The 16,762-nt window shown below is 35.3% G+C and overlaps 1 protein-coding gene across 2 annotated transcripts in view; it reads right to left on the bottom strand.

Moving 5' to 3' along the window:
• tbc1d23 (TBC1 domain family, member 23) overlaps window positions 1–16,762 on the bottom strand; it is a 138,544-nt gene that overhangs the window by 83,251 nt on the left and 38,531 nt on the right. For both annotated transcript variants that reach the window (XM_028799836.2, XM_028799835.2), the window contains exons 2-4: window positions 15,241–15,352; window positions 9,786–9,891; window positions 661–865 (exon numbers count right to left, since the gene is read on the bottom strand). In XM_028799836.2, coding sequence (XP_028655669.1) covers window positions 661–865; window positions 9,786–9,891; window positions 15,241–15,352 — 423 coding nt within the window. The remainder of the gene's footprint in view (window positions 1–660; window positions 866–9,785; window positions 9,892–15,240; window positions 15,353–16,762) is intronic.

A 16,762-nucleotide genomic window follows, 5' to 3' on the forward strand; every position in this document is an offset into this window, starting at 1 on the left:
TACAGAATTAAAACAAAACTAATTGCCATTATGAACAGTGCTGCACATTCTCTCTCTGGGGTTTTCATTTTTGTATAGCATGTCCTGTTTGGTGATTATGAATGTTAGTAACAAAACTGGTAGCTCAGATACCTGGTTTGTAAATATGGGGTGTGTGACTTTAAACAGGTTTGCCTGAATGCAGACAGGCTTGTGGGATTTGCAGTTTGTAAATGTAGGCACTGTACATATAAAACTGGAAAAGAAGGATGTGGTGGGATTTTTTGACTTTTCCTTTTTCCACCAACTTCATCATCAGCAGCACCTAAAAACCTTTTATGAACTGGACGTCTGCATGGAGGAGGATTTGCATGGCCATCGAATACCAGGACAGCCTTGTGAACAGACACATCTCAGAAGATCATCCACTTCCTGGCCTCTGGTGGTAAGACTTTGTTCATTATCAATTTTCCGGAAAGAAGTTTACAAAACGTGATTATTCCACCACATCTTTCCTTCTGTTAACCACTGGCTGCACTTCAGGACCCACACCCATTTTAATTTTGTAATTTTAAACTCAAAGCTCTTCAAATTCAGTATAACTTTGAGAATTAACAATTGATTTAGATAAAGACTACATGTATACATACAGTAGGTCTTCTTGCAGTGGTACATGCTCACCTGGGAATGTATTTACTCATGATAGCATAGAAGCAGTTATAGAGGTCACTTCGTGGTAGTCGAAGGCAGAGGAGAGGTTTCACTAGATCCGGCCAACCAAGGTTCTCCATGAATGTGATGTTTCGAGACTTGCAATAAAAGGTTATAACTGATTCCACGTCAGCAAGCAATGACAAAGCCTCATCTTCTGCAGCTTGCAGTTGATCTATAACAGAAATACAAGTGGGAGTTCAAAATGTTACGCAAAAAATTCTTACCTAATAAATGTATATGAGTAAGTAACAGCAGTTTTCATTTTGGTTAAACTGTTTTTCTAAATGTCAATGGTCATATATTAACCTCCAAACAACAATATGAATATATAAGCACACAGCAGTGTCATTTCTGACAAAGTATAATTCAAAAAAAATTACTGACCAATTTAAAAATTACTCTCAAAATATAGGCATAAACTGTACAACTGCAGTAGATTTTTTCTACTATTATTTGTACTGCTACAAATTAGTTTGTATGAGGAGGAAAGTGTTGTTTGTTATAGTGGTTTTGAAAAGCCAGAAATAATCCACATAAGTCACAAAAACTTCTTACAATGCATGAATTAGTAAAAAGCTACCAATCACTGACAACCCTGGAGTGGGCAAAGCATATTTTGGGTATTGTCAAGAATGCTTACCAGCACCTTGGTGATTAAAGTCGGATCAGAACATTACCGATACACAACAGGCAACTGTCCAGAGCCTACACAGATACCACATATTTTGAAAAGCAAACAATATTATTAGAGATCTTAGCTCTCTATAAAGCCATCATCACTCACACAAAGAGATACAGGCACAGATTTTAACTATAACACATATGGCTACTAAGCAGCCATTCACATTGACAAATGCATGGGTGCTTCTTATATATATCTTCTGATGTTACTTTACAAGAATACTGCTGTATTCAAGGTCTTTGTCTACTATTCATTGTATGCTACTGGTATTGTAGTACTGTTCTGTGTCCAAGGCACAACGAAAGTAAGATTTTGATTATATTATGTACACATGACAATGAATTTGAACTTAAATTAAACAAGCTATAATGAGTACAATAATAAACAAACAGAAACAACCCTACTAATCCTATTACGGTAAAAACCTAACACTGCCTTTCTGCATACCACGGCTGCTAAGTAGTTGACTGCAACTAACTAATGAATTAACAAACTACAGGTTGTTTCACAATGTGTAAAAGTGCACTGACAGTCAGTAAGAGAACAGCACTAATACAAAGTCATTCCAACATTTATGATAAGGTGTGCTATGGAATCAAAATTAGTGATGCTCCGATTGATTGGCAGCTGATTTAAATCAGCTCAAAGTGGAGTAATGAACTGAAAAAAATGAATCGGTGGAATCATCTCGGGCAATTAGGATAACATCGATAAAAGCTACTTTAATGAATTCAGATCTTTTTATTTTGCCCTTTATTTAAAATGAACACTGCTTGTCTGAGTTTGAATGGTGAGGGGAGCTTGTTCTAAGTATAGCATCTCACATCCCTAATTATATGTATAAAAATCCAACTTCTGTCTGTCTGTCTGCTTTTTATGAGAGAACTACTTAACGGATTTAGATCGAGTTTTTTTCTATAATTTGCTTGAACATTCCAGTTGATTTTGCGATTTCTGCCAGATCGCTAAGTATCATAATTTGCTTGCGGTACCGAATTATTTACGCGAATCAGGGAGAGCAGCTATGGGCCGAGGGAGGGAGGAGGGGTCCTCCTCACTCACGCACCAGCCTCTGTTCGAATCAGTCTACCTCTGGCCACGTTTTGGAGCATACCTTGCCTCCGCCTAGCTAGCGATACCTATTTGTTTATTGATTTATAAAGTTCACTACTACGTGGGTGGAGCCATGGAGGACAGCTAGTTTTCAATAAGAAAAAGAAGAGCTAAAGCAGAATTTGAAATTGTTGCTCAGCAAACAATAGGCTTGTTAGCTTAACAGCAAAATTAGTCCATTTTACTTGTAAACCTTTAAAACATGTTAGCAGGAATCTTCTTGGTAAACATCTTATGAATATCTGATAGATTTGCAGCTTTTTTACAGGTTTATACAGTGTTTATGATTTGTTTGTTTGTGTCATACTTAAGGTTTGATAAGAAAAAAGTACTGTATAACTGAAATGCTAGACCATATTTATAATTACACCTCAAGAATTAGGAATAGATAACTGCTACTCTTGGGAGAAAAACCCTATATAAATATAGTAAATGCATATTTTAACTGCAAAAAAGCTGTACTGCAATTAATGTCTAAAAATTATTTAAACCCATAAGTCAATTTAAGCAGTGTTTAACTGACAATATTAATAAACTGAATAAATGTGTGAGAATAGATATACAGTATTTTTTGTTTAGCAAATTATGAAAACATTTTTTATATTAAATTTTGTTTCAGATAACTACATTTGAGAAGAAATTAATCTATTTGAAAGCTTGTAATTATGAGAAGCACTATTTTCTTTAATGCCATGTGTATTGAGGTAAATATTGTCTCTACATATTTTATTAGATTAAAAGCACATAAATTTAGGGAATTTTATTTATTTTAGTATTTTTATGCTTACTGAACAACAAGTCTACAGAATTTCACATTGTTAATAAAAATTAACAGTTAACAACTGTCGTCCATAGTTTAATATAACACATAAAGCCTCTCTATGTCTGGTTATTCAGAAGCTTAGAGTAAAAACAATTTAAAGAGACAAAGAAACACAAATAAATAAATCACAATTTACAGTACATCAGATACTGCTGATGGTATCAGCCCTTTGTAAAAGAACATAAACATTACAAAAATTGGGAATTCTTTAAATTATGTAAATTTTGTTCTTAATTTTCTCTAGTCAATTCCAGGACAGGTAGAATATCTGACTATCTCAGATTGTGCATGCCTAGAAAACACTGGTATTGTAATATTATTATTATTATTATTATTAACAACAACAACACTACAATGAAAATATTCAGAAGATCTAAATATACATACTAGGTTTTTACTTGTTTTGCTTTTAGTGAAACTATGACCTTTTTGTTTATGGAATCTACACCAAGCAATACTTTAAAGTTTAACAGTATAATGAAGTAGATTTTATTATACAAATAAGCACTAAAGCCCATAGAACGAGAAAACAAAAAAACATAAATCAAAAATAAAAATTATTTTCATCAGCTTGTTAGTTTGTGCACCGGTCTTTTGTTAAATGACAAGCACTATATTATGCTAAAAGATTAAGTACTTTAATGAGTTGAATATGAAATTAATGCAAAAATACTATGCAAAACAGTGGTTACAGTATACCACGGGCTCTATGAAATGTTTGACACCTATAGGTCATGCTCTATAGATAAGGATAACCCGATGACAAGAAAACACAAGTTCTGTACATCCTCAATGTCATAATAATGTACAAATTACTGAAGATGCACAAAATACTAAGTCTATACTTAAGTAGCACTGTACCAATCTAAATTTCAAAACTATAAAAATATCAAAGTTTTGAAAGCTGTTTCAGACTGCTGCTAAAGCAAAAGCAGTTAATTTTTTAAAGAAGTTTTGTTATATAATTAGATCTGTACAGTGAGAAGCAACATATTTTAATTGTAAAACAGACTTCCCTTCATGACAACTAACAGACATAGTATGATCACTTCAGGAGTAAACCAATAAAAGATTGTTTTGTATTTATTACTATCAATATTCTTCTTATTATCATATTTATTGATGTAATTAATAATGCTAAGTAAACTGTTTTTCTTCTAGCCCACCACAGGATTGTTTCATGCTTCTCGCTTTTCTTTATTTTTTAATATATATTTTTTCTTAGCTTACCATTACCCTCCTTGAGTAATTTCATTGAACAACCAGCACAGTTTTGAGACATGCTTTAACTTTATTAACATAACTGTCTGAGATCTCTTGTAACTGAGTGAAATGAAAGGGTATCAGGAGCAGATCCAAGCATTTAATTTACAAAATACATTGTAAAGAAGTATATTTAAAAAGCCGTAGGTTTCCCATTTTACAAAGGATAATACTAGCTAATCATTCAAAAAATACAAACAGGGTGGTCCCAAAAACAAATTTATAAAAAACCACAATCAGAGGTGTACAAATCCATAGTCTGGACACCCAGGATTACTAGTTTTTAATTCCAGACAACCAAACTAAAGATTCACAAAGACTGTTTAAATTCTTTGGCGCTAGCAATATTTTCTTAAACAAAAACAATTTGACAAAAACAAAAAGACCTAATTCTGAATGTAGCATCTTAGCTTAAGTGTCACTTGTAAAGACAGCTATAATAAGTGTGTCAGACAACCATCTAAAGTCTGGCCTGTACTTGTTGCATGCATGCTGGTTGTGAAGACCATAGAGAAAAATATATCAGATGCAGTGACATGTCCCTGAACGCAACTCGCACAAGCCAGGTTTTCGCTGCAGACTGAATGATGAACGGGGATTCATGCAAAAATATCTGAAGTGCATCTCTTTATCCTGTACATCACCCACTCCGATAGAGTATTATCCTTGCTCCTTTGCTAACAAGAGAAAGAATGGTATCAGCTGTAAAACAACTGGGGCATCATATCTTATTGTACTTTACTGCAATATACAAAGTAATAATTAGTGCATACTTTGTTAAGTTGAGTAAAAAAAAAAGAGGAGATGACAAGGTCAATTGTTGCATTCCTGCATTATGACAAAAATAAATGGAAAATAACTTTTCAAATAATGGAAGCACTTTTTTTTAGCAGATTATATATAGAGGATATTCTACAAGGTACTGACAACTGCAGGGAGGGGACAGAATCACAACCAAAGTAGAAAATGTACCTTACTGTATGCAGAAGGCATTCAGAAATTGAATATAAAAACAGTCCTTTGTTTTCAGGCAAAACTAATTTCAGGATTAAAAGCTGAGAAAGAACAGTAACATTACATTTTTTACTATACTAGCAATCCTTCAAAATGTAACATGCTGGTGAAAGTGCTGAGTCATTTAATAAATTGTACAATTTGGAAACCAAAAATGTACACTGGGCTTGCTATCACTGAGAAAATGACCTAAAATATTCAGCAGCTTATTGATTACATGTGATGGCTTTAATGTTTTAACAATGCTCCTGTCACAAATTTTCATGTGTTCAGTCTCATGAAATGGATAGTAACCTTTTGAAATCAGAGGGCTATAATCCATCACAAATAGATCTTACCTTATATAGTCACAGAAAGGACATGAGAAGAATCTCATAAAAATAAGATGCTCACCGGTAAGGTTGTGTGAAAATGCTCCTTACAATTACCCTGAGTACTGCAGATGTGAACATGCTTCAGGCCTAATTCTAATCCATATTACTAAACGAGAATGGTAAACCGGATATGGACGCAGGGACCTGCCCGTGGACGCAAAAGACATAGTGCGCAAGTGCCACACAAACCCCCCCCCTCCCCCCAGAGTGAAACGGGAGAGACTACGAACCGTCAGAGTAGGAAACAAAGTAAAACGTCATAAAGAGGTTAAAGAACAGGGACAAACACATGGAGAGCAGGTTACAGAACAAAGCCCCCCTCCCCAGAGTAAAACGAGAGCGACTACGAACCGTCTGACATACTGCAAGCAGGATAAAGCGAGGTCAGAAATAAAACAGAGTAGGAAACAAAGTAAAACTTTATAAAGGGATTAAAGAACGGGGACAAACACATGGAGAGCGGGTTACAGATAATGAAAACTGGAATGCAACAGCTTCAAAAAAACCTAGGCACGAAACACATGAACACCGAGATACAGAATATAAAGGCAGAAACAACGACAGCTAAACGTCCACACCACACAGCGGAGGCAGACCCGGAAGGTGCAGACGCCTACATCGTGCGTTGGAAGGCGCGGTAAAGTACAAAAGGCAAAGGCGTCTACACAGCATGGTAAAAACCGACATAATATGGAAGGCGCAGGCGTCACCGCCATATTGTGAGTGGCACTAATGCGTGGTGAAGGCACAGGAGGAGACATAGTAAAACAAGAGCAGTCAACGCCCCGCCCCAGAGTGAAACGGGACACACTACGGAGTCCACAAGGGTTCATACATCAAACCCGAGATGGTACGGACATGCATCTGAAACCGCGGAAGCAAAACTGTCTTGGCTCCAAAACCAAAAAGCTCAACAACTAACACAGCTTCGACACCGAGCCCGCGTGGACAGATCTAATGAATGTGGATGCCTACAACGCGCATCTCAAACTGCGTATGCAAAGCAGGCACGGATTCAACACGACACAGCTCGAGTGACCGAGATACAAACACATGCCTGCCTGGATATAATTAATGAACGCAGGCGCCTACAACGTGCGTCTGAAATGCCGCGGACCAGGCAGGCACTGCTCCAAAAAGAAAGAGCTCGACTAAACGAGATACGAAGTGAAACACTACAGAGTCCGCAGTGCTCCACAATGCACCGCATAATAGTTCGGAAAGAGCTTCGTAGTAACAGTGGGGAGACCCAGAGTGACACGGGCGAACGCTCCGTATTAAACATACGTCATCCTCACACGTCCAAACTATACAGCATAGGTGAATCACATTACAGTGATGCATTATTAACAGTACGATAAACATCACAGTATCGCAAACAAATGAAAATTATTACTCGAAAAAGGGAAAATATATTCACCACAGACCAGGTGTCATTGAAACAAAAGCAGAATAAAGCGAGATCAGAAATGAAAGACAGAGTAGAAAGCAAAGTAAAACGTCATAAACAGGTTAAACGAGGGGGCCAAACACATGGACAGCAGGTTACAGATAATGAAGACCGGAATTCAAAAGCTTCAAAAACAAAAGCTCGACTGACCGAGATACAAACTGAAATGGGAAACACTACGGGGTCCGCAGTAGTCCACAATGCACCCCATAATAGTACGGACGGAGCTCCGTATTAACAGTGGGGTGCCCCAGAGTGACACGGGCGAACGCTCCGTATTAAACGTGCGTACTCCTCACACGTGGCTGCCCAGCGGGCAAGGGTTCAAAACGCCGGGGGTAGGCGAGCGAAGCGAGCAGGGGGCGGAGCCCCCTTGTTTCATCTAATACGAAGACTCACTAAATGGTTCAAGTGTGACAAATTTGAATACAGCTGTATGCATAGATCACTAGTTGTGTAAGGTGTAATACACTGTAAAGGACATAGTGCACCTAAGAATATCCCTGAAGGACAAACAGATGGGTGGGGTCTAAATTAGATATGAAAGCAACATTTAGGAATACAATATTTATGGTGTATTTCAGTAATTTTTAATCAAATATTTTTGTATATATTACAAAAATATCACACATCAACATGACATAATTCTTTAAAAATCATCTATTTACTTAAAATCTCATGTACTCATGTACAACCTGACTTTACAAATAAATATTAGGTAATCCTACACCTCGTATGTAAAGATGGGCTATCATAAAGCATACCTAGATTACTATAATTGCTAAACTAGAAGCCCAGATGACTACCATATGTATTTACAATGTGTAAACCCCTGACAATATTGCATAGCATGTATGAAGTAATACGATGTTGTAATTAATATGAGGAAAAAACAAGCAGCCATTCTTTTACATGTAAGGTTTTACCTTTTGAAGAAGAGTTTAATTTAAATAGTGGCATTCAATCCAACAGCCCTATTGTGTGCATAGGTTAAATCATGCCTATTTCTTACTACAGATATATTCCTACCCCATTATACTAAACACTGCAAACAAATTAGACAAATAACAAATGTGGAAGATAATGTTTGTCATAGGATGCTGACAGCTGATTTGTGAACTAAAGGCTCCATTGCTAGATAAAAATGTGCATGCATTACAATACTGTGCATAACTTGATCTGTCTGTTCAAATTTTTGAGGCTGACTGCACAAAGGAAATACTATCTTCAGCAACAAAGACAAATCCTTCCACCTTCACATTCTGCCTCTGCTGTCTAACTGGCCGCAAGCATTTATGAAAGGGAAGCGATGATGTCAGAATATAGTCTGCAGAGTTAAAAATATCAGCATCCTGAACAGTAGACAATACATAATACAGAAAACCAGACAAAGTGGGTATTTACGATTTCACATCATATCCTATCAAAAAAAAAACAAAAAAAACAACTTGAACTCAAAAAACACATCTACAGTAGTTGTGAATAGAAGCCAAAATAATTCTATTTGTTACATACTGTTTAAAAATTACAGAAGGGAAACAATCCAACAGTTACACCTACTTTTTTCTGAGCTATATCTTATGTTTTTAAATATTAGTGAAGATGATGTTCCAATTTTTTTTTTTTTCTGCTGGCCTCTATCTTACAAGTATGAATAATAACGTGGGTGCATAATTACAATCACACCGTGAACTGGATTTTGGGTTCATAATTACAGAGTGAACAGAAACAGAAGATACTAATAAATTACTCACCAAAAACAATTAGAAGTAAAAGGGAATCTATTAAAACTGTGTTCATGGACTTCTGTCTTTTACTTTATCTAATGAGAGTATTGTTCATGGAAATTCTTTGAGGCTAGTTACAATTTGTTAAAAGCTTGGGAAGGGCAAAGAAGAATGAGACACAGTAAGCTAGAGTAAAAATTACATGAATTTGATAGCAACAAATTATTTCCATTGTTAGACACAGCAATGAGATGATAACAAGTAATATGAATCACCCAACATAGGTCTATATTTTACTATGCAAAATTAACAAACTGAACTGTAGCTGAATGCAGCTAATCAAAACTTTAAAGCGAAAGAAAGATCTAGAAGTGAAAACAGAGATCAAACATAATCAAATGGCATGTCATTTGAAAATCTGCTTTGTTTTCTGCAATGTTTACAGTAAGCTTTCACACATACAACAAGAGCAACATCTCATGGAAGAGTTTCATAGTAAAGAAACTTATAATATAGGTTTCATCGAGTCATAATTTCTAAATTGAATTAACTGTCTGCATGATACAGAATAAGGTCTTAACCGCAATGTAATATCATACAAGTAGCACAGTTTATTTTATAAAATACAGCTTCTGGTCATCCTTACCTATCAGTTGTTGGCATTTATCATGAATAAGATTCTGTTCCGGTAAGTCTAGGATGCCGTCCCATGATGCTAGGCTATCACCTTTGCCTGCTACATTAAGTGCAATCTGAAACAGAAAGAAGGCTTGCTTAATATTATGAAATATTTTTTTCTTGTGTTTTTTTTGTCCTGGAAAAAAGAATCTCACTGAAATGCTTTGTCCCCTTTCTACTTTTATGGTTTTAGATAACAACACTTTTTAAACTTGGTCCCCCCATTTCACCTGACACAGAGGACACTGACAATTTTCATAGACAATTCTGGGAAACTCCATTTTTCCACCCTGTAACATTACAAAAAACATAACTAACAGAGCCACTCTAATTAATTATAGACAGAGAATTTAATTTCTGCCGCAGTAATGTTAGCTGTGCACAGCAATGCAAATAATAAAAGAAATGTCTTTCAGATGCCACAAAACTGTAAATCATTGATTCTTGTGCATTAACGGTATATTACAAATAAGTGTTTTGCAATACTCTTGTGGTACTGAGTTTGTTTTCTCCTAACTTTAGTATGTATTCAGCTGGCATTAGACTAGTTGCAAAAAGAATAGGGAGGTTGGGGAGGGCATCTGGAGAAAAAAGGATCACAAAACGAGCACCCAGTCACCTTTCTTGTACATGTATAAACACTGGATTCTGGATTGTAATACACTTACATATTTAATCAGTTTAACTATCATCTGGGTTTCTTTCAAGCATTGGCGGGCATGGAGAGCGGGGGAAGAGGGGTCAAGGACCGAATATTTTTAAGGCTGATATATCTTTCAAACATCGTCCATTTCCCTCTCGGCGGTGAAGTGTAGGGATTGCACCCCTGATAAGGCGACTGTTGCAACATCACAGACGGAACTAGGGAACTACTCAAGGTTAGGACAAAAACAGTGCATAAAAACAATCAGATATGTTATTAAAATTGCCAAAAGGATTTCAGATTTAGTAAGAAATCATTTTTGTTAAGAATCTAGTCACATTGTTTCAGCAATCAAATGCCACACAGCTTCCATGGAATTCTGCTAAGAACTTAAATTTAATGAGAAGATTTCTCTCCAGCACTTTGTCAGACTGACAGAGATGGATAACCCTATACTTAAAAAAAAGTGAAGCCTTGTAAAGAAAGACTCTTTTCTTCCATTATCATTTGCTGAGAACATTTGTAAATACATGAGTTGCGGGAGTGAGGGAACCCAACATAAGGTTTTTGTTTGAAAGGGGCATGCAATTCTTCTCATTAACAATGAATTTTGCCCACCATTCAGCCTGAAAAACACAATAAGATTACAAAGCATGCTCATTTGCCATGGTATTTGAAAACAAATAATAAGAAAAAAATGAATGTTTCAAGTTTCCTTTTATCAATCATGAAAACAAACTACTGTATTTCCAACATCTCCTACTCACAGACAATGTTCAACTGATTTTAACTAATATGGCCAGAACATGTCTTTTTCTAAATTTACAACACAAGAATACAGTGTGAATGTACCAAAATATATGAAAAATGCAATACCACTTAAGCTTCTTTTTCATATTTTAGTCTGTGTTACATGTTAAGTTAATTAAAAAGAAAAAATAACTACTTCATGGTTTTATTCAAATAAAAATATGAAATACTTCAGATTTAAATTGTTCTTTTGGTTTAATCTGAATAAATAATAAAATTGATTCAGCTATAACTATGTTAATTTTTTTTATTTAATACCTAAAATGTTAAAAACATTACTAAAGAAGGCTTAGAAACCAAAACCTCCTGCCATGCTGCCGGGATGGTATTGGGGCTTTCATCCAAATCTCATAACCTAAACTGGCAAGTTCAAAACTCAAATCAAGGAATATGTTTTAACAAAAAACAAAACAAAAAAAAAGATATGCACGTGCCAGACACAAATGTGAATTGTGGTAAATGCATAAAATGCAAACAATGTTTCTTTGTAATAAGAGTGAGAACTGCATCTGAAATTTTTAAACATTAAAAGCTCAAAAATTGGGCATTGTATTGAAATAGAAATTCACAAAATTTGGTTTTAAAATCCTAAATACACATTTTGTGAAGTTCTGAGCAGTGGTCTGGCTGTTGTTGGTATTGGCTTTAAAAACATGAATCTGAACAATTGGAAGACTAATCAGTGCAAGATGTACAGAAAATTTCACAAGTGAAAATGACCAAAAATTTCTTAAATGACAGATACAGTATATAAAACATACAGGCAGACACCATCCAAAAATGCTCAAAACATATTTTGCCATTGAAAACCCCAGTTTGTGAAAACGATGCTTGCTCAATATATGAATGGATGATCATGTCATATACAGAAATAAAATTCAGTAATATTCTCTTTTATTTAGTAGACACCTTAACAATAGGTAGTTCACAATATATTTGAGTGTATGGAGAAAAAAGTTCTAGGTAGGCTGTTATCTTAACCAATAAGAAATTCAAAGTTTCATATTAAAAATATGGATTTGTCCAATTAAATTCAAATGTGGGTAGCACACTACCACTTGAGGTACATGCAGTTATTAAGCAGACTACTATTAACATGCTGACTTCACAACAGAATTTATTATAGAACCATACATTCATTAGATTTTAGCTGATGTTTAAAGAAAAGTATGTTGAACACTATTCCTTTTTTAATTCTGTTCTTTGTAAATTAATTATGAAAGGAGAATTTACTTTAATTATTAAATTATTATTATCCTTCTTTTACTTATAGAGATTCCTTGCAGCTTAAACCAAATTTAAACCTCACACTTCAGCAAATACTTAACTGATCAAGCCTGGGAAAACGTAATGCCTGAAAAGCATAAATTACTTAAGGATTGTACCTTTTTGCTTAAAGAATGTATTTGAACAGCACAGGACAAATATGACAGGTGCCTCTTGAAAATGCACCTCTTGACTAAGCATCTTTGAATTTCTTAAGCTTCTGACCTCTTCATGCAGTCTTGGTCTAATCTTCTTCTAATCATAGGTGTAAGTCTTCATCTATTCTTGAAATTACTAATTTCCTTTCCTCCACTTTTAAGGAGAAGTTAAGCATTCTTGAAGTTAATGGTTTCTTTTCACAATTGTGGAGCACTGTCAATTGTCCCAGACTCTTGCTTTATTTAGTTAAGTTGTATTACACATATTTAAAAAGTGTCTCCCCAAGTGGCTTACAATTTTGGTTATGGGAGAAGAAGGATTCACCAGAAACAAAAGTTTTAACACTTGCTAAATATTTCTAATCTGAGGAGTCAAAGACACTGGTTCCACAAAGCTGGTCATCTGTGTTACCGGCTTTTTTATCTCTTTATTGGCTGAGGATACCTATCTTCTCTACTTGGAAGAGCTTGCAACAGTGTGTTTTTTTATATAAACATCATTGTGCCTAGATATGTTAGAGCTGGCTGGAAGTGATCTTTGGTAGGAAATCAGATAATCTGAGAATAAAGCTTATATATATAGTAACTATTTAACAAGAACAACAAAAAACCCTTACTGCTAATAAACAGCATGTAAATGCACACAGCAAGACATAAAATTAAAAAGAACAATGTGTGGATATGATGTCTAGCAAGACTTTCAATAACTCGGAAACTTTGAAATTAAGGCTAGTACTGATCAGACTGAATGCAAGTTGCTAGGAGAATACAGATCAGAGAACAATGCACTGACTAGTTTCTGCATGTGAAAGAAAGGGTACAGAAAAATCATATTGGGTTCTGAAATAATACTCCAACTGAAAAAGAAACTGTGGCTTCTTTTTATTAGGTACAAAGCTTTCATTTTACCAATGACAAGAGATGTTATTATACCAAATAACACAAAGAGACATTTCCTAGAGACTATATGCGAAAACAAGATGGAAATATAAAAAATGCTACAATTATGAAAAGCAAGGAGTAACAGGGTATAAAATGTAAATATTGAACATTTTTACTTGTCTGTAATGGGCAAAGATAGCCAGTAGGAGGACAAAGCATAAAAAACACTCCTTTGATAGTTACATGCAGACAACAAAGACAAAACTAATCATGGACAGAGTTGAGCTGTCGATCAAGACATTACTGAACCTAGTCAAAGTACAGCCTGAGAGAGTTAAGTAGAGCAGTTGATTTTGGTGTAGTTAGGGACAAAATACAAAAAACGGGTAAGAGCACTGCAGTTGAGCTACACAGAGTGGAGGATAGAGGATGAGAACCCAGTTAACAAAGAGATGTACTAATCAAGGCTAGAGAAAAACAAGAGCCAGAAGAAAGTGACATTAGTAGAAAGTAGAGGCAAATCTTGTGGATTCAAAAAAGATCCAAAAACAGGGCCGAGTCAAAGAAGAAATGTGCATATTGTAAGATGATAATGATCCATAGATAACAAGCAGTAAGAGATCAGTGCCAAAGACAGAGGACTGAAAGAAGGAGGTTCTAGGTATCATCTGCATAGGAGTAATAATGACAGAAGCTGTAAAAACCTACAAACATCTAAGCAATGAATGAAGAGAGAGAAAAGAGCTCAGTACAAGTGTCATCTTAAGAGAGAAGATGTATTGGAAAGGCCACTGTACAAAGACTCTATATTTACAAAACAGCTTAGAAAATATCAGAAACTGAGAGAAGACAGAAAAGTGTAAGTAAGTGGCACATTAAGAGAATGTCAAAATAATCTTCAATCATTTCTGAATGTTTGCAGCCTTTGACATGAAGACAAAAACTACATTAGGACATGCTCAATTATACAGCAAAAGATGCCTTCACACCACAGGAACCAAAGACATTTTAGAAACTTTTTTTTTTTTCCTCTTACTTTAGGGTATGTACACTTCATTCAACCAGGAACTATCATGGGTGGGGCTTAGATGAATTGAGCTGATTGGTTAATCAGAAACACTGACCCCATCTTACAAATCTGTTAGTAGTTTGGACTTTGGGAGAGTTTTCAGTGAAGATGAAGTGCAGCACTTTACACTGTAATCACTCTTCATAGCCAACTCCTATGCACCAGATCAAATAATAATCCCCTCCATGAAGTCACAATTGGATTGAAGCAATGAGGTGAGTGTATCCCCCACAAACTCCCGATTACACCACACTCTACACCTCTTCACTTTTATAGCCACCTCCCTGGTGCACTGCATCGAAGCAATAATATATCCTGTGATGTTGTTGTTAGTTCGAAGCAATACATTGGGGGAGTCCCCCTGTGTACCCCAGAACGTGCACCACTTTGCACATCACATATTTTTCATAAAAGTTAGTTTCACAAAAGCGGTCAGGGACCACAACTGGCCCTAGGCCTACATCATAGAGGACCTCATTGGTTCCTGAAAACAAAGTGGAAAAATGCCTAAAAGAAGATGATTTGAAGCCTTTCACTTTTTTGTAACTGTGCTCTCATGTCAAAATACAATATAGCACGCAAGTGCAAAGCTCACCTTCCACATTTTGACTCTCTGTTCAGTAGGCAGATCTCGATCTTGGATGACATTCTGCATTGTTTCAAGTTCACAGCTACTAGACTCCAGAGCATTGGAAAGGTCTCTGTTCCTACAGAAAACAGAAATGAGGATATTTAACTATTTCCCTAAGTATAAGCTATAGACGAATGTGCATAATGGAAGACTGATCTCCCAAAGACAAGATTTAAACTATTGAGTAATTAACACACATTAAATCAATCTGAATATATTCTAATTAACAGACATTTGTGCACTGTTATTTTACACCCTAACATCATTGTCCTAAGTAAACTAATATTGAAATGAATTGCACCAAATGCCAGCTTATTATTCTGTAAATTCTAACTTAGAAGTGCATGCTTACCACAAAATTCATATTTGATGATTATTGCCCTCAAAACTGAGCACCAAGTCAGAGAGCAGTGGAAGAATTGCAGACTACCAAGAACAGAACAGGTCATTCGGTAAAGCTGGCAGAATGAGAGGATTTTTCATACATTCTGCAATGCCACAGCATGTTAAACATGTTAGAAAATGTATGTATGGTAGTGTAACATTCAGGTGTAATTAGGAACTTAAGTAACAATTTTTTTTTAGTTACTTCCTCAAAGATTTACTTGCTTAAATTTTGTTCATTACATTTTTTAACAGGAAGTCATACAAAAATAACAGCAATAATTGAATGCAATTGCATGTTGCAGTACACTACATTAAATACATGCTTTAAAAAAGCACTTTTCAGTGATATGAATACAGTTGAAAAGGTAGCCCAGTTGTTAGTAATTGATTGTGAAGGATCTATCGCTAATTGCAGCCCAAATTTCTTAATTTGTAAATTTTTTAAAGAGATACCTGATGGACAGCAGGTTGGAGCTTCCCTGATAAATTATACTGCCAGATAATGCAGTACATGACAGGCTTGTCAAAAGTATAGAAATATCAATAAGTATCAATTTTAACATTTTAAAATTACTTCACCTCTCATTTTTTATAGTATCAATTTTACAGCATAGATCAAGAATGCATTTCCAGTTCGCTCTGGCTTTTGAAAGTTAAGCCTCATAGGCTATGAATCAGCATAGATGGAGTTGAAGCCTCTTTTCCAATCACTCACAGGTGTTAATAAGATGGCAACTTCAGCACTGTCACAACCTTCACCAGCATGCTTAAGTGACAGAGAGCAGCCAGTGTGGCATCTTGAAATACTTCAGTTTCATGGCAAAGGTGGACAGAAAACCACAAGATACATGCAAGCTTGTATGCAAGACTTGCTAACACGCAATACCAATTGAAAGATATTACACAACCAATTTAGTCAAACACTTGATGGACTGACATGTGAGTAAACACAAAGAATTTCAAGAGATATTTTATTTCTAAATTCCAGAAAAATAATAAATATAAACCTGTAAACTGCTGCATTTGAAGTAGGGATGTGATGTTTATTTTCTTCAAAAAGTTAATACAGCAATAACATTTATTTATACGATTTACATAA

The sequence above is a fragment of the Erpetoichthys calabaricus genome, chromosome 4 (assembly GCF_900747795.2).
Source record: "Erpetoichthys calabaricus chromosome 4, fErpCal1.3, whole genome shotgun sequence".
Lineage (NCBI taxonomy): Eukaryota > Metazoa > Chordata > Cladistia > Polypteriformes > Polypteridae > Erpetoichthys > Erpetoichthys calabaricus.